This window comes from Apteryx mantelli, chromosome 2, assembly GCF_036417845.1.
Source record: "Apteryx mantelli isolate bAptMan1 chromosome 2, bAptMan1.hap1, whole genome shotgun sequence".
NCBI lineage: Eukaryota > Metazoa > Chordata > Aves > Apterygiformes > Apterygidae > Apteryx > Apteryx mantelli.
In genome coordinates, this window is record NC_089979.1 from 137,646,083 (window position 1) to 137,665,229 (window position 19,147).

A 19,147-nucleotide genomic window follows, 5' to 3' on the forward strand; every position below is an offset into this window, starting at 1 on the left:
CTTTCATGGAATTTCTAGTATCCTTTCAAATTTAGCCAACATTACTGAATAAATTCAAAAGTTGTTGGAGGAGCTTAAAGACATACAGACAGAGGGACAAAGAACATAAAGAACAAAGAACATAAATGCTTAAGGCGAATTTCTTTGAAAAGAAATCAATCTAAATATTCAGTTTATTTTATGTTATTGGGGTTTACCTTTTTAATTCCTGCTAAAAGCTGCTATGAAAGCAGAACATTCTTCAAAATAAGTAAGAGTTTTACTTGTGGTGATGTTTCAGGACAAAAACAATGAATTCTTGTTCTGGTGCTTTTCAAGACAAACAATTTCATTACAAAATAAGGAACGTAAATAAAAAAATAATTAATTTTGTTCTATGGAGGTACTGTGGTACACAGACTGTTTGGAAATTTGTTTTGCAAGAGTAGATCTTAGAATTTTATGCTTATATAATCCAGTTGTACTTGGATAACTGTACTTTTTCCACCTAGCAGTGGCTGAACGCATAGTGTCAAGTAGCACATCTACTAAGACCATTCTCTTTAAGACCCCTAATTCTTATTCTGGAGCATCTAGTCACACCAGTTTCCTGGAAGTTGTTCCAAGAGATTCTGAGTCTATTGAAAAGTAAGTATGTCTTAAAGAGTGGCATATTGCACACGAGTAGCTATTAGACTATACGGCTCTCTGTATTCTACTCCTCCACAGTAGAAACCTTCAAAGAGTCTGACCTTTTTCTTTCATTCTGCATTAACTGAAGCAGTTAAAACCCTTAGCAAAGTATGAGATACCCCAACAACTATCTCCTAGCATTGCTCGAAATGTTCTTTGTAATTGGGAACAAAGGCATTTACTGATGATTTACTCCTAAGTGTTTTTGTCAGTCATGAACATTGTCTGCTGTTCTCCCCTAAGAGTCCCTCACTTGCACAGTATTTTTCCACTCTGTCCTGATGAAAGCATTTGATTTCTGTTCTAAAATAATTTCCTGACAGATATTTGTGATGTATCACTATCATCTCTGTCAGATGTCCTACAAAAGGTATGTATGAAATTTTCACAAGTGCTAGTGTTTAAAAAATCGTGGTGCATTTTAGGAGTGGAAAGTATTTTATATTTGCTCCCTTTTCATTGGCCACTAGATGTCACAGTTGCACTGTATCTGGTACTGTACAGTTGCTGAAAAGCTGCCCTAAGGCAAGAGAAAAATTTAACAACAATAAATGCTTCATAACCTGTGTAAGTTTTGTCATAAATAATATGAAACCAGGCTACTATGCCTTTCTTTTAAATTACCCGTTTTAATTTTCAATCCATTTCACCTCATCTCTTGAAGCAGATATACTCTGAACGCTTACAAAATAGAGCATCGAGGTAAATCTCATTGAGACAAACACACTTCTGTTGAAGTATGACTATGCTTCAATTAATTCAGAAGGAAATGCTCTTAAAATTTAGGTTGGATCCTCAAGCAACAAATATTATGCTATTACGCCCTAAGAATTTAAAAAGTAATTATTTGTAATCTTTTGGGGTTAGATGAGTGAATGGTGAGGTGGATTGAGAACCAGCTGAATGGCAGAGCTCAGAGGGTTGCGCTCAGCAGCGCAGAATCTAGTTGGAGGCCTGTAGCTAGCAGTGTTCCCCAGGGGTCAGTACTGGGTCCAGTCTTGTTCAACTTCTTCATCCATGACCTGGATGAAGGCACAGAGTGCACCCTCAGCAAGTTTGCTGACGATACAAAACTGGGAGGAGTGGCCGATACACCAGAGGGCTGTGCTGCCATTCAGAGAGACCTGGACAGGCTGGAGAGGTGGGCGGAGAGGAACCTCCTGAAGTTCAACAAAGGCAAGTGCAGGGTCCTGCACCTGGGGAGGAATAACCCCATGCACCAGTACAGGTTGGGGGTTGACCTGCTGGAAAGCAGCTCTGCGGAGAAGGACCTGGGAGTGCTGGTGGACACCAAGTTAAGCATGAGGCAGCAATGTGCCCTTGTGGCCAAGAAGGCCAATGGTATCCTGGGGCGCATCAGGAAGAGTGTTGCCAGCAGGTCGAGGGAGGTGATTCTCCCCCTCTGCTCAGCCCTGGTGAGGCCACATCTGGAGTACTGCGTCCAGTTCTGGGCTCCCCAGTACAAGAGGGATGTGGCACTACTGGAGCAAGTCCAGCGAAGGGCTACGAAGATGATTAGGGGACTGGAGCATCTCTCTTATGAGGAAAGACTGAGAGAGCTTGGCCTGTTTAGCTTGGAGAAGAGAAGGCTGAGAGGAGATCTTATCAACGTGTACAAGTATCTGAAGGGAGGGTGTCGAGAGGATGGGACCAGACTCTTTTCAGTGGTGCCGAGCGACAGCACGCGAGGCAACGGGCACAAACTGAAACACAGACACTTCCATCTGAACATGAGGAAATACTTCTTCACTGTGAGGGTGACAGAGCACTGGAACAGGTTGCCCCGAGAGGTGGTGGAGTCTCCTTCTCTGGAGATATTCAAAACACACCTGGATGCGATCCTGTGCAACATGCTCTAGGTGACCCTGTTTGAGCAGGGGGTTGGACTTAGACAATCTCCAGAGGTCCCTTCCAACCTCAACCATTCTGTGATTCTGTGTGGTTTTGATTAAATATGGATTGTAGTACATTACTGTGAATCCATGTGAATAGATTCATGGAAATCCATTCCCATGGGAATGGGAAATGCTGCTTTTTATATTGTCTAGTAGATTATTTTTGGCTTACTTTTTGAGCTCTGAATATCTGAAAATAGAACCAAACTGGTGACTTGAAAACATTTGCAAGTCTGCCCTGTGAGGAGTCCTTCTCAGACTGAACTCTGAAAAAAAACTGTTTAACACAGCCAGTTTGGCAAAGTTACATTTCTTTCATTCAGAGAGGAATGGGGATGATCTGGGCTTTTTTTTTTCTTCTTCTTCTTTTTTCCCCAGTGTTAAGTTTATAATTCTTGCCTGAAGTCATAATTGGCAGATTATTTTTCTAAAAGTCTGAAGTATAAATGAACCGTATGCTATTTCCATACATACGCAGACCCTCCTGGAAGAAGCTGTAGCTTACTCTCTCTGTGCTACCTCCTTACTGGTTTGGGAGTAGGTTTGCCCTAAGTTATGATGGGAGCTGTTTTACCAGTATCATTTCATAGATTTGCCACCAGAGGGAGTAACATTAATTCTTTGCAAGACTTCATACTAGGAGCTGCTAAAAAAATGTACATACCTTTTCTTGACAGTGCTACTTTTATGCTGTGCTAGCTCCCACTTTTTGCAGGAAGTTTGCAAGTGTCTTTCCTTCTGCCTGTAGATTGATAAAAGCCCTGGAGAAATCAGGAATAACCCTAGTCTGTTCTGTGTTTAAGTATGTGTAAAATACACAGTATTTCATGTGGGTACACAAATTTGTCATTATTTAAACTGTAATTTCTGCAGCATTTTTGTCTCTGCAGGTGATAGGTGACTATTACTTCAGGGGCAAGAAAATATGACAGTGTGGCTAATTATGAAGGTTGTTTTAAATAAATGAGCTTCCCCCCACCCCTCCTGTGCTCCCTGTTCTATTTCCCGTCATCATTTTCTTGTGTGTATATTATTACTTAAGCATTTCTGGGTGGTCAGGATAATACACTGATCGCTACATGGATGAGAACTGTGGAGGCAATGTTGCCCTCTCCTTTCTTCCCCCGCTACAATTTCTTGCGAGTTAGAAATGAGGAGCCCTCCCAAAAGACATGTCTGTTGAATAAGGTTACTCCTTCTCAAGTCAAAAGAGACTCAGAAGAGCCCCCCAAACCCAATTAAACAAAAGAAAACCTGACCTTAAGTCTTTGCTGAAAGTCCAACAAAGAAATGTAGAATTAACAGTTTTGTGTTAGAAGGAGGTGCTATGTGGTTTAATGGACACCTTTCACCTTCCTACTGACTGATTAATATCCAAAGATCAGTCATAAAAATTTCCTTGGGTCATGTAAATCTTTTATAAAGCAAACCAAAATGAAATAACAGTAGGCAGCAAATGAATAACTTACCAGATTCCCTAATATCCTTCTCCCTGGTTGCCATATAGGTTGTTTGTTACTGACTCTTTTCATAGAAAAGACTGAACATACTGACATTTCAGGCACTTTGTGGCTACTGTTATATGAGGTGATGCTTGACCAGGATAAAAATTTATCAGCTATTTTATTACCTTTTTCATGTCTCGGAATCTGGTGTTTCATGGTTTGAACCTTAAGATCTCTTCAGCTACCTTTATTTACAAACACCTAGAAAGCTGAAGTAACTTAATATTAGCCTAGGCTAAATTTTGTGAATTAATGAAGCTTTTTACTAATTCTAAGGCTGACTATTTCGTGGTTGGTTTGCTTTTTAAGGTCAAGTCCTTCTGGCAATCAAAGCTGTGATAGAAGGGTCAGACTGATAAGTTGAGAAAACTGTTGTTAGCAAAATAAATGCTAGTATTGTCATAATGTACTAATGTCTCTGTATGACATATGGAGGCTTCATTTTCAGTGATTTATAATGAAGTGAGGAAGAAAATTTTACTGTACCTGCCCTGCTTTGAGATCTTCTTAATGACTATTTGCTTTTAAACTCCTTTTCAGGATATGGAAGCAAAATGACTGAATGTCACTAAATGCACTGATGTGTCAGAAATATGGATTTTATTTATACTTAATGTCTTATGTTGAGGGGGCTTTGTTTCACATTGTCTTCTTTTCCTAGGCAGTGTTTTAAAAAGTTATGTACATGCATAATCATATGCAGCGCTTTATTGCTGATTTTTGGCAGTCCACAAGAGCAAAAATTTAATTTGCTATTTTCCAAAAGTGCATTGTGTTTATGTAATGGATTTGTGCATCAGTTGCAGTCTGTAACACAGTTAAGTGTTTTAATTGGCAGAACACCCACATCAGGACTTGTTTGTTTTTCTGATAAGGAAAATGCCAGCTAAGTTGGTCCATATGTTCTGTTCAAATAAGAAGGGACACATTCACATTCAATGGCCATTCTTTTAAAAAATAAAATTGAAATGAAAAAGCAACTGGAACTAATGTGGACTGGGAGCATCTTTATGCATAATCATGTATTTTTTGTTAATTTTCAGAAATAGCAAATATTTTTGCTAATAAAAGCTGGTCAGCTTGCTTTTTAAGTGCTTGTGGCTTATGACTGTATCTGTTGATGACCAGAGTAATATATGTTAAAATGAAAGTGTACATTCTGTACATTTTCCCCTCAGAAGGATTTACATGGTCTTTATTGTTTAGTGAATAATTGTTTACTTACAGAAGATTTAAAACTTACTCGGTATGTTGCAATGTAAAAATACTTTAGAAAATGATTTGAATGAGTTGTAAGATGGAAAGAGAAACAGGAGTCAGAGAATTCATTTAATAAAATACATCCATCCTTTTCAGCTGCCAGTCGTGAAGGAGCTTGACAGGATACAAGGGCTCCACAGCTGCAGAATCTATTTCTGATTCTTCAGGGGAAATTGGAAAACTTTCACACTGTTTGCCAGCCTGAGAATCCCACATTAGGCATCTGCTCTGCTCTTTCTGCAGAAAGGGGACCCTGACATTGCCTGGCTGTCAGAGATGGCATTTGAGCTCCTGCTGATAATATCAGGGGAACTCCACTTAGGCTCTGATCCTGATATCTCAACAGAGGGGAAAAAAAATATTCCAGCTGATTTCAATTCCTTTGTTTGTAGGTAATTTGCAGGAATTATTCAAAGTTGTGTTCTGTCCTCATTTCTTGGAGTGCTGATTTTTCTTGTGAAAGAAAATTTTTCTTTCATGAGGATGAAGCAGACTTCATCTTTGACTTGTCATTAATGAGTAACCTTTAGAGTAGAACAGTACTAATTTTTAAGGACATAACTAATGCCATATATGCTAATACACAGTAAAACAAATTTTTTGTTAAAATCTATGTCCTCTGACTTACATTGACTGCCCTTATCAGTGAAAATCATTGTATTATTGAAAATCAAGTCAGGCATATTGTATATGATAAACATTCTTGTAGTTTGATATGAAAAATCAGCAACTGGATGAGAACCAGCTGTTCATGTGGTTTTCTTTTCTCATGTCTGACAAATAAATTGATGGTGATCGCAATGTACTTTGCTACTTATTTCAGACAGTATGTGTTGAAATGTAACAGAGGTGAAAGTACTTAAATAAAATAGAACAAGTTTGGACATGAGAAAATCCAATTACATTGTCATCTGGATGATTTGGATTTGTGAAATATTTTATCAAGCACATTATTTGCTTCTTTGTAATTCTTTAAGTTTTGATGTGAAAACAAGGTGTGTGATTTGTATTGAATCGTAAATACCATAAAAATTTTTTGTTTATTGTTGCCCTTAAGATTTCTATGCCATCCTAATGTGGTCATGAACTCTAAATCTTTAGATAGGTGACAATGTATATTTAATAATGAAGCAGCTAAGACCACAACAGTTCAGTAATGCACAACAAAATCACACTGCAGCCCATTTCCAGGTGATAGACATTCACTACTTTTCTTCCATTTGATGTTATACCTATAAAAAATAATTAAGATAATTAAGATAGATTTCAAAGATTTTATAGTGGTATTATGGATTAGGTAAATTTCATTTATTAGTTCAGAAATTCTAATAATTGCAAAAAGAAAAAAATCTGACAGCCACACTTGCTGAGAAACTTAGAATTTACAGAGATAATTGTGTATAATTTACTATCTGTACAATGCACATCATTTTTATACCCAATATAATAACAATGAGGTCACAGGATGATGATGGGAGGAAGAGGAGAATTGTGCAACTGAAAGCTTGCTTTTGTAATTGGAAGTGATTTGGTTTATAATTTAAATGTAAGCATGAGTTACCCTGGGACACTGAGGTGCAAGTCTGCTGACTGGTCTATTCATGCAAATTTGAGTATAGTGCTGCTGCTAATTGAGAAAGGCAGGCTTAAGTGTGAGCAGTTCAATTTTTAGTGAAGAGGTACAGGATGTAAATCCTGCAAATCCCACCCTTGAATACCTGTTTTTTGGTAGACTGTTGGTAGATGAACATAAATTAAAGCTGGCAATGGGTATTAGCATGGTGTAGCTGGATTTCCCACTTCACATAAATCATAAGATACAGAATAATGATACGTGTCCCTCATTCTGAGGGCCATTGAAGATATCTCTGAAGTTTTAGCAGTCCTTTCTGTTGTCGGTTTTGGGACTTTTGCCTTCTAACCTGCAGCACATTTATTTTTAGAATTAGCTTGGAAGTTATTTTAATAAGCTTCAGAATTAATTGGAATTTAATATCTGCTTAGATTTATTTCTAGAGCTGTGTTGCAGGGTTGACAACAGGCTGGTGTTTTTTCTGAATATTTTTTTGAAACACATGGACATCCCTGAGCTTCTGAAGAATTTTTATTATATCATTGCTTGTGTATTTATAAGGATTATACTGTGATCTGTTGCAGAGTATTAAATGAAGTAACAGCTTGTCTTTTACATTCTTGAGTCAATCTCCAATTTTTATTGGCACTTATATATTTCATTGTTTATTTTATTAAATGAAATCTGTTTCTTTTATGTCTTGTGCAGAATGTGAAAGATGATGGGCAGCATGTATGGAGACTGAAACACTTTAACAAACCTGCCTACTGTAATCTTTGTTTGAACATGCTAATAGGAGTAGGCAAGCAAGGTCTCTGCTGTTCTTGTGAGTATAGGCATTTCAGTGTCCATTTGCATGTACGTCTATTCCTAGAAGTGTTACATTCACTGTATAACAAAGAACTTGTAGCTTCCCAGTACCAACCCTTTGCCAGCACCATGGTGTTTTCCCCCTTTGTATTCTATGTGCAAGTTCTCAAGGTTTCATTTTCAATTGTTCAAGCTATGGGGCTTTCAAAACTCTCCTTTGAGGGAGTTTTCTGTATTACAATATATGTCAGTTAGATGTGCCCTTTTTTATTCTGCCTCTACTTTTTATTTCTTTTTTCTTAGCAAGTATCATGTTTAAGATTCAACATTATATTTTTGTTGTTGTTTCCTCTTTTGTATTTATAAATTATTATTCATATTCTTTATTAAGCATTGACTAGCCTAGTATCTAATTCCCAGATTTATTTATTCAAATTTTCCTCAAAATTCTTGTTTTATTAATGGTAGTGGTCAAAATTCCACTTTCCCACAAACTGCCATCCAGTCCAGTTTTCGTAAAAATTCAGAAAAATTACTGCATCTATTCTCACTTACATAAGACTATTAAATGCAGTTACTATAGTTCAATTCATTGAGTTATATCTATATGTTTCCTGATAACCTGTGTTTGACCAGCTCCATAACCTATATCTTGATAACCCATATCTTGCCAAAAGATATCTCATCTCTATTTGAATGTTTCAAGAGATGGATGATCTATATCTTTCTTTTGTGGTGTGTTCCCCTGATTAATCATCTTTTTTTTAAACAAAGACCTATTTTCTGATTTGACTATGTCTGATAGACGGTTCCAGTGATTGGTTCATGTTATGCACTGCTCCATTAGATTAATGAGATCTTTAGTACCCACTGTATTCTCCTCATGATGATATCAAGTCACCTTTCATTCTTCTTGTTGATAAATTAACCAGATTCTTAGTGTAACCTACTTTCTCCATTTCTGGAATGAAAGGTATCCCATCACGGCTGATCAGAACCTTTCTGACTGTGCAGTTCTATTGATTTAATTTGAGACTACGTTAAATGAATGAGGGTTTTGGAATCAGCCATTTCTCTCCCCTCTGTGGGCCACAAACCTCTTTAAAACATAATTCAGATGTAAATCCTCCATTTATTGGTTTTCACATCATATAATTTCAGCCATAATATTTTGGAATAAGAGAGATACATTCATTAAAAGCAATTCAAACAAACAGAAATCTTACATCTTCGGATTAATAAATGCTGATGACAGTAACTGAATATACATTAAATGCTGAATTGACTGTCAAATCTTGAACCGTTGCGTCCTTCAATGTTCTTTTAAGTCAAAGTGATGTAAAGAGCCTTACTTTATCCTGGTGAGGAAACCTAAGACCCATATGTGTTAGACAGAGAAAATTCTATTGAACAAATAAAATGGATCTTCTCCTTCTGTAGTTACTGGTAATGTGTAGACAAGACTTTCCCTGTTGTATAAAGTAAACTGCCACAGAAAGACCAGCCTCACAAGAGCTGTAATTTTCTGTGCTGCAATATACCTCTTTAAAATTTTTTTTTGTTATTGTGCTTGGCATTTATTGGGTGAGAATGATGGTCCCAATTACAGTATCTAAAGAACTTCCACATGTTCCTCTCACTTCCTTCATGCAGTAAGGGACATGAATCTTCATACAAAATGATTCCTCTATTTCTATATTTTGCTAAGCTTCTCCTGCTACATATTTTCAAAGCATTGCTATAGATTTCTTTATTTGTGTTTTAGATTGTGTGGGAGGAAAAAAAAAAAACAGGGAAACTGCAGGGGACCTCACCATCCCTCCATGGTCCAATCAACAATGTTACTCCCTGCAGTTTGTCTGATTAATGGCTGCGCCTCCCACTGGGTTTGTGTAATAGGTGCAAGCAAGGTGTTTAGAAGTACTTTGTGCTTAATTGCTCTTGAGGTCAAAAGCACAAGACATATATCATGCAGGGTATTCATTCTCAGTTTTTAATAGTTGACTCTGTTGAATGCAACTATAAGTAGTGGCATTATTTCCTCATCTAGGAACTGTTGCAGTATTGTTAACTATTTGGTCGTCACAGAAATATGCTCGTAGAGTTTTATAGTCAGGAAAGCTTTGCATTGTACCCTGACATTTGTATATTTTCCAAATGCAGCTAGTGTGATCTTTACAGACCTGGTCAACAAAGATAGTTGCGCAAAACAGGTAGGGAGGGGTTAGAAAAGAAAGCTTCTCTAGAGATAGTGTTTGGGAAAGTAAGAGTTAAACTTGGGATGATTGCATGAAATGCATGAAAACAATTGCTATCTGGAAGTGGACTAATCAACCATTTAAGATTTATAAATCAATAGAAAGAACAACATAAACTTATTGGCTTTTATTTTTGTGCTTGCCAGCTGCTCTCATGCCTATAGTTTGTAAAATATAGATTTCTTTCTACTAGCAAATGACACCAAACCATTTGGCAGTCATCAATTTGTCTTTAAGATTTTTGTCATTTGGGAATTATTGTGAAAAAATTTAGTGAGCTCTTATTTAATTAAGCATTTCCTGTTATGCAATGTTGGTGCATTCTTGGATTTTTCACTTGCATATTATTTCCTGTACTAATTGGCCTTTTGTATTCCATGGAAAAAGCAGTCTAGTTTGAGTTTTCATTGACTGATTGGATTGATTATATAGAGATGGCATGCTGGTAACATTATTTACTTAATAAAAATGTAGTCAGAAACACCATTGCCTCAGCATCTATTAACGTGTTTCTTTTTCCAGTTTGCAAGTATACAGTCCATGAACGCTGTGTCTCAAGAGCTCCTGCATCTTGCATCAAAACTTATGTGAAGTCTAAAAAGAATACTGATGTAAGTCTGGGGTAGCATTACCTTTGCCATGAACCTGTTAATTTAGTAACCCTATGTATATCCACACTTTTCTGTTGCAGGTAATGCACCATTTCTGGGTAGAAGGAAATTGTCCAACAAAATGTGATAAGTGTCACAAAACTATAAAATGTTACCAAGGCTTGACTGGACTTCACTGTGTTTGGTGTCAGATCACAGTGAGTACACTATAGTAAAACCTTTAGCACAGGTTAGAGAGACAAAAATCTAAAGAAAAATTCTAAAGAACAATAGCAATAATATTCATTCTAAAGAACAGAATTCCCAATATATATATTGGAATGATTATAAAGGAATTTTTCAATACTGGTAAAAGTCAAGGTCACTGTGAAGTAGGGAGAAATCACGATCTGTGGTGTGCTGACAGACAAATGTAATTGAGGACCTCTGGTAGGATACAATGATTTCAAGTGCCTGGGAGTGATAGCGGAGACATCTTGGTAAAATACTAATCTGTGCGCTAAGTCTGATATATACAACTTGTGGTACTCCTTATTCAGCAGTAACCAGTAACTGGAACTAATGACATTCAAGGAACACTACACTTATAAGTGAGATCTTCATGCTAGAAGGAACAATGCCAGTATTCTGTTCCTAGGCAGGGCAGGATTTAAATCTAACTGGGGAGAGATTCAGACCTCTTCTGGGATTTTTATTATTATTATTGTTGTTGTTATTATTATTATTATCATCATCATTATCATTGTTATTATTATTATGGAACATCAGTCGTTTGTTCAGTGTTTTAAAGAATAATGTCGGAGTGAGGCATCAGAGAATGTTTGTATTCAACATACAAGTTTGGATGTTTTATGACATATTTTCTTAACATAAGAATAAAAAATGTGAAAAATTGTCAAGGAAAATAGATCCAGGATACTTTCAATGATAAGCTGTTATGATTACATAAAACCCCATATTTTACAAGGAAGCAAATATGTAGTCCAGATTGCTGTCAAAATTTGGATAATTTATTTAGAGAATAAACACCCAATCCAAAATATTGAAATGCAGATTTGACAACCACCATCTCTGCTTAGGTAGCTAGATAAGTTTTCTGCTGTAGATATACGTATCATATATTTAGATCTGTCTATATATATGTATATATAATTTCTATATTTTTCAAGAAATATATATTATGTAAGGCTCCCACTGGAAGTCAAAGGAAGTTGCAAATTCTATAGCTCCTCTGAAAAAATATTTTTCCTAGTATTTATGTACCTAAATATGAATCTGGACCAGATTTTTGCAGGCATTTCTCTTTCTGAAAAAACACCAAAATTTAGAATACTTTCATAAACACTGAGAAACAGTGAGGAAATACCAAAAAATTATTTCTCATTGAAATCATTGGGAATGAAGGGGATAAATTATTTTGAAAATATCTTAGGTACCTATCTCCATATTAAAATGCTTGAATAGCTATCAAAATTCCAATTAAAAATGGATGTATGTTTTTAGATGCACAGATATGGAAATATTGGCATTGGCATATAATTTTGCAATTGTACTTCCATCAGTGTTTTAAACATTTATGTTTTTATTAAAATAATGTTATATTTTCAAAGGAACTTTATGAAACTTTTTATTTCTTTGATTTCCAGTGTAAATTAGACACAAAAGTGAAAAATGATTGTTTTTTTCAAATTTTAAGAATACTGCAGTTTAAATTTCATTCTCAATCTGCTGCTCACTTTTTGTGCAATTTTACTTAAGCAGTATTTTTTAGGCCTTTCTTCTCTAATAATAAAATCTTGCTTTATTACTGAAAAACGAATATTTTAAATCTCAAACAGATGCACAATTTTTGAATGGATGTTCCAGAGTTATTTAATTATCATCACATCCAGTACAATCATATGTTTTCACATTCTTGTACTGTAACACATCAGGGGCTTGTTGCTAAAGTATTTTTGTAGCATAAGAGGATGTTAGGTATTATACAGTCAATTCTGAGCCTATCTTTCATGCATTTTAAATATTGCTCCTACATACAAGTTAATAGGGTCGTTTTTGATGTCCAATGACTGATTCAAATCAAAAAGTTTTCAGAGTTTTGAGACTATCTGTGCTAAGGAGGCTTGTTATAGAGAGTTTTACACTGGGTCATGCTTCCCTCTTCTATATTCTCTATAGCTCTGTCCACCACCACGATCTTATAAATGGGCTTTCCCTCAAGCTTTCTGTCCAGCAAATACAGATTTTCCTACTTTCCAGGCATCTGGTTGTGAGGGAGGTAATGTTCTCAGGAACTAGGTTTGGGGTAAGGGATTTTTTGGGATACGTATTTAAAATCTGCTAAAATATCTTTGAGAAAAGATGCATGTTTTATTTTATTTTGTTTCATTCAAAATGTTATTTTCATTAAAGCTACATATCTTCTACCATTTGTTTTGTCTGCTATGCATCAATTCTGTTGTCAAAGATCAGCAGAGACTAATAAGAAGATTAAGCTATTTTTTTCATAGATAAGTTTGCATGCCACCGAGTAGCAGAGCTGCTAATTATCACTGAATGTGTGAAGATACTTTTATTTGATGTAACGTGGCCTGGTGTGCATTAATTATGGTACAAGTAGCCTTACCACTGAGGCAAAGAATTATCATGACAAATGATTTAGATTACAGGGCTACCAAAATACCCTCATAATAGGGCTTTAATACTCAGAGTAAATCAAAACTCATTAGACTTTTATTTTCTGTTGCTAAGTAACTGCCTGAGAAGGTAACTTTGCAGTATAAATGAATGTGGACAAGGCTAATATTAGGTGCTATTCAGTTCAAAATTCAGAAATGTTATGTCTACATTAACTGTACTAGATGACTTCATGAAGAACGTATTACTGGTAAAGCTTATATATCGGCAACTGATAAGATTTTATTGTAATTTTGATGGAGATCATACTGACATGGTTAAATTATCTAAGGAAAAATGAATCAGTCATTGGAAAAATGTGATTTATATATGTAGCGGTTGAACTACAGATTTTATAACAGCTATTGAACCTGTTGATCTAGTGCTATATGCTACCTATTAAACCAGACATAAAGCTTAATAAATAAGATTTATACTTCAAAATTTCTGATGTTTATTATCCTGATTATTTTCCTCTAATGCAAATAGATATATCTTCTCAAAAAATGAAATACTCATATTTATGGGAAATGCATGTATTAACTGAAGAACTTATTGTGCAGTTTATTCAATCAATGCAGAAATAATAAATTTTCACCAAATTTCACAATATAAAGTTGTATTTTTATTGTGACTATCTCTAATATTGTAAACTATGCCAATCAAATCTGAATGGTTTGCATGATCCAAATACACAACTGTGCTTTTGTACTGTGTGGTTGGATATATATGTTAAAATATTCTATTTAGAGCCATTTGAATTGAGTTAAATTCTAAGGTATCAATAAGAACTCTTGCTAATGCAAAATATTTCAATGAATATATTATTATTATTATTTCTTGGGATTTTATGTTGCTGTGATATACATATTTTTCCCTTTCCCTTTTTTATCAATACAGAAGTAAGCCAGTATTCTTTCAGTCAGCAAACCTGAGGATATTCTTTCTATGTTCTCAGAGTAGAATTCGTTCCATTAATTTCATGAAAAATGGATGAATGTTAGGAATAAACTACAGTAAGTTCAGGTTCCTCAGCAGTCAATAAAAGCTTGAACATTGATTAAAACAGCCCCCAAATTTCACCTATATTACTTAAAGCTCTTTGATATTCTTATATTATTCTCTTCTATATTTTGTGTGTATTTTCATACGTATTGCAGGATCAGAACTGAATCAGTAATGACTTTATCAACTTTAAATGGAAGTAGAGTTATATCAATAGTGCCAAAGGCTTTCCCAAATTCCTTGCAAGACACGCACAGCAATAGTACTATAATCCCTGACTCAGTGTAAGAAGTTGTCTTATGAAATGAAAGTTTTGATCACGAATAGGTATTGTCACTCATCACTATGCTGATGTCACTTTACTGTCAGTGTAACATTGTTCTCATATTGTATGCTGGACCAAATGTAGCATTTCCAAACTGGAAGGCATCTTGATCCACTGTTCTTCATTTCAGTATAAAATCATTGGTTTTGTCAAGCCCAAGATATTTTCCACTGCAGTTTCATTTCCCTTGTAGTACTATAGTAATAATTAGATTACTTTAATAATCTAAATTCACCCTATTCAGGTATTATATGTTAGGATTTTTTTAGACTGTAGAAGTAAAAAGCTGAATGTTCATTTTCTGTCTTCTCTTAGTTACATAATAAATGTGCTTCACATCTAAAACCTGAATGTGACTGTGGACCTTTGAAGGATCATATTTTACCGCCCACGTCAATCTGCCCAGTAGTATTGGTGAGTTGTTCGTATTTTCCATTCTGATGAAACACTCTGTCATAGGTAATGGATGAAACCGTGCCAGTACTGATTACTGGTACTGAAATTGTTGTTTTCACAGGACTATATAAACCTTAAACACAATAGGTAATCCTAGCTGATTAGCTATAGGAAGCATATCACTTTATGTGCTGCACATTACATTTTCCTTTATGTGACAATGAACTTTCTGTAGGGCATACTATAACTGAAGCTGACTCAGGTTTTATCACTTAGTCAGATTGTACTTACCAGAAACTGTATAGGCAGAACACTACATTTTACATCTTTTATAGATCCAACTTCCCAGAATAATGAAGTTATTCTTATGGACAGTTTTTGCTTGGGATGCATATTGTATATCCGTGATGCTGAGGTCTCTGATCTAAGCCAGAGGTTACCTAGAATGATGATGTTGGTCTTGCAGCAAGCTCTGCATCAACATTACGGTATATTTTATTCTGCAGTAGTGGACAGTAAATTTTTCTGTCCACAAAAACAATAACTCAATTCAATGAAAATAAAATGTATGCTCTATGTAGGTTGTACTGAAGAAGCTGAGCAGTTTGTCATGAAAAAAGATTTTCAGAACTTCATAGATTAAATTGGATGTTTTGTGCAGATAAAGGTCATAGCATCCTCATATTCATACCAGGACATGCGTGGTGTTCTTATTTTAAATATATTTCATAATAAAAATTAACTCTTGACCTTGAGAAAGCATGATTTTCTTCTTTTTCTTAAAAAAGAAAATTTACCTTCCAATCTGAAACATTTTTTTGATAATTAAAAATAATATTCATGCTTAATGCAAATTACTTGTTTTCTGATTAACCCTTTTGGCTGTTTGTTTATGAATATCTTGAGGGATGAATGCTTGACTCTGACCCTGTACTTGAGTAAACTGGGAATATTCCATTGCTGCCAATGGAGGTAAAGCAATGGAAAGCTGGTTTTAATATTTATGAAATATATTTTTTTAATATTTATGTGATTTTTTTAATATTTATTAAAAGTCCTAACAGTGGTTTTCTAGTTCATCTCTAATGATATTTTGGTATTGTCAGTACATGTTCTGAATAATAATTATAACATTATTTTAAATTTGTTGGATGATAACATTTTGCATTACATCATTTTGTTTTCATGATTTTAGATCATACTTTAAAAGTTAATATATAGAAATCATGTTTGTTGGACTGTTCTTGTTTGACTGTTGTTTATTGTTTGCCACTCTTATAAAATGAATGAAGCCTCTGCATGAAATTTCATCTTCAATTATGTTTGTGTAACTCCATTTTCTTTTCAGGAGAGGAAGAGGTATAGCGGAATTTCGATTTTCGTTCCACAATTGGAGTTTAGTTAAGTTGTTTAGAGGATATATAAAAACACTCTAAAGTCAAAATCATCCTTGAATAGGTTTGTTTCATCTGCAAATTTTGAACACATAAGCAGAAGTAAATATTTTTCCTGTATCAGAATTATGTTTCACTATTACATACTAATAATATAAGATGAAGCATGTGTTTCAGCACTGTTTGTATATTGTTAGGAACGGAAAGTGTGTTTTACTGTGATTTAATGGGAACTATATAATTTCATAGTATACTTGTTTTTTAGTAAATTCTTCCAAAAATGCATTAAAATCCTGAGATTACTCGAATTACAAATAATACATCAGTGACCTGCATAATAGGAATTCCTCCTAGAAACAATTGATTACAGTGTACATATTATTTATCTTAGTAATTTTTTAATTAGTTTCTACCATTTCCTGTTATGGGGATTCCTTCTGATAAATGTAGTACTTCAGTGAACATGAAACCAGCACTCTCGAAACAACAGCAAAGTAGTGAATGGTTTTGCATCAAAATCCTCTAAAGATAAAATAGTAAACATGTCTGTTAATAGAAATTATGTTTTTATACTTTTCAAATCATAAACCTGACAGTCTGAGAGTCTTTCATCCAGGGCACACATTTAGCTTTGCAGATCACCTAAGCAGTGGTATTCTTAGAATGCCACTTATATGTGGAAGGAAAGGAAAAACAGATAACTGTCTTGTCACGGTAAGTTTTGCAGCAGGTTGTATCTCTGGGTACTTAGAGGTATCAGAGAAGACAGCATCTCTTTCTACCCTAAAAGAACCAAAAAGAATTGTGGGAAAGACAAAACAGCAAGTTGAAATGTTGTGTGTCTTTCATCTCCCAAGAGTTTTGGCCCTCTCTTCCCTTTGTAACACTGGAAGTGCAGACTTCTTCCTTAAACCTGTTTGTCAAAGTTCATCCCAGACAAAGATGCCGTCTCTGAGGGACGATTGGAAAACTGGCAACATCCCTTTACATCTCTCCTCCTTTGAGGAAATAAAGGCATGTATATATTTACCTCTGTCTCATCCACCATATCTCACTTTCAGTTTTCACAAAGTCAAACCTAGATTCTTTCTGCAGAGGAAAACAGAATTTTTTCATCAATTGTTCTTACATATAATGATATATTACGCACAGAGTTACCAAACTGTGCCCTCAAACTTCAGTTTGCTGTCCAGGTCCATATGCTCTCCATTATTTCTTTGATTTCCTAGGAATCTATCAGTGTCCAAAATCACTACTGGGACTGTGAAGAATAAATAGAAAAACTACTCTTCCCAATCTTAATATCTCGGGGGGTGACATTTGTCTTCCCCCTAAACATAGCTATCTCAACTAAGGTGACTAGCCTGAATTATTGAGGGTCTCTTTAGACAATGGAGGGAGAGGTTCCTCTAAAAGGTGATCATAAAATAGAGTGACTGTCATGAGCCTCTCTTATTGCTCCTAAAAGTTAGATGGCTGGTCTAAGTTAAATAAGAGGGCTCCCACCTTCAAACCACAAAAATGGGCCTTGCCAGATTTTATCCATAAATATGATAAGCTAAGTTCTCAGCTGAAAAAAGAAACCATGGAGAAACTCATGCAATTTGAGAACTGGCATTGTGTATAGTATGAAAGAATCGCATAAATGTCCAGGCTACCTTCAGAATTTGGTGCCATATGAAAATTTTCCTATCTCACTGCAGTAGTTTTTAAATGATTTAGTTGAATGTAGTCTGCCTATTTTAAAACTCATCCTTTCCTTTTTCTGTTTACTGTATATAAAGCTTGTTGTGTGGTAAAGTTTCTTGCTTGAGTTAAATGAGTTTTGTTATAAACTGTGTGTGCGGATCTCAAGTGATAGTCTTTTAATAGATGTCAGATACACTTTAATGCTACCCTCTTTTATTTCAGTAACGTTTTAATTAATTCATACTGATTGAATAAATGTACATTGAGACTTGTTTCCTAATGAGGACGCATTTAGAGGAAAGATTTTGCATCATTCTGATATCCTGTGGGTAATTATGTTCTAATTATATGGTGGGGGGAAAAGGTCTATAACTCAGTGTTGATATTGTTCATTGGACCCAATTAATTACATGCACATAATGAAAGTTCATGATAAGGTTGACTGGCAGTGAGTTTAAAAATCTTTAATTCAATTGAATCCTAGTCTACCAAGAGTACAGAATTAGATCATAACCAGGTTAAAAACTGAGTATTGGAATGAGTGAGTAGTCAAGAAAGGAGATTGGTCTGTTCTTATGATGCAGCTTCTTTTCTTTTTTTCCTCTTTTATAAGGCAGAAAGGGAAAATTGCTAACATACATGTTGGCATCTTCGTTTCATGCCTTCCTTTTCTTTCCTCCATTTCTGATGACCACATAGAATGTTCTAATTCTTATTTATGTACATAGAAAAATAATTAGATTCTTCCATTTCCCACCAAAGTTATACAAATAGATATAGCTTTGAGTAGTGATGAATCAACCAATAAAAGCCTACAATATAATGCATATATATAATAGGTTTATTATGATATATGGTGTTTCTGATTCTCCTATCACTTATATGAGTTTGCTATGCAAAATTTTTTACTTAATTTCTAGCACTGTTTTTGAAAACTATAATTAAAACTGTTAATTATGGAATAAAAAGAAAATTGGGAATAAATTTTAAAACATAAGGTACACTGATTACAGTGTGAGTATTCTTATATGGCAGTTACCACTGTCTCCGTAGTAACCAGTTTATTTCAAATAGGGGA

The 19,147-nt window shown here is 34.9% G+C and overlaps 1 protein-coding gene across 1 annotated transcript in view; it reads left to right on the plus strand.

The window, feature by feature from the left end:
• DGKB (diacylglycerol kinase beta) overlaps positions 1–19,147 on the plus strand; it is a 337,863-nt gene that overhangs the window by 72,345 nt on the left and 246,371 nt on the right. Inside the window, exons 9-13 of the mRNA XM_013941524.2 lie at positions 7,614–7,731; positions 10,496–10,584; positions 10,665–10,781; positions 14,906–15,004; positions 17,108–17,110. Of these exons, the coding sequence (XP_013796978.1) occupies positions 7,614–7,731; positions 10,496–10,584; positions 10,665–10,781; positions 14,906–15,004; positions 17,108–17,110 (426 nt within the window). The remainder of the gene's footprint in view (positions 1–7,613; positions 7,732–10,495; positions 10,585–10,664; positions 10,782–14,905; positions 15,005–17,107; positions 17,111–19,147) is intronic.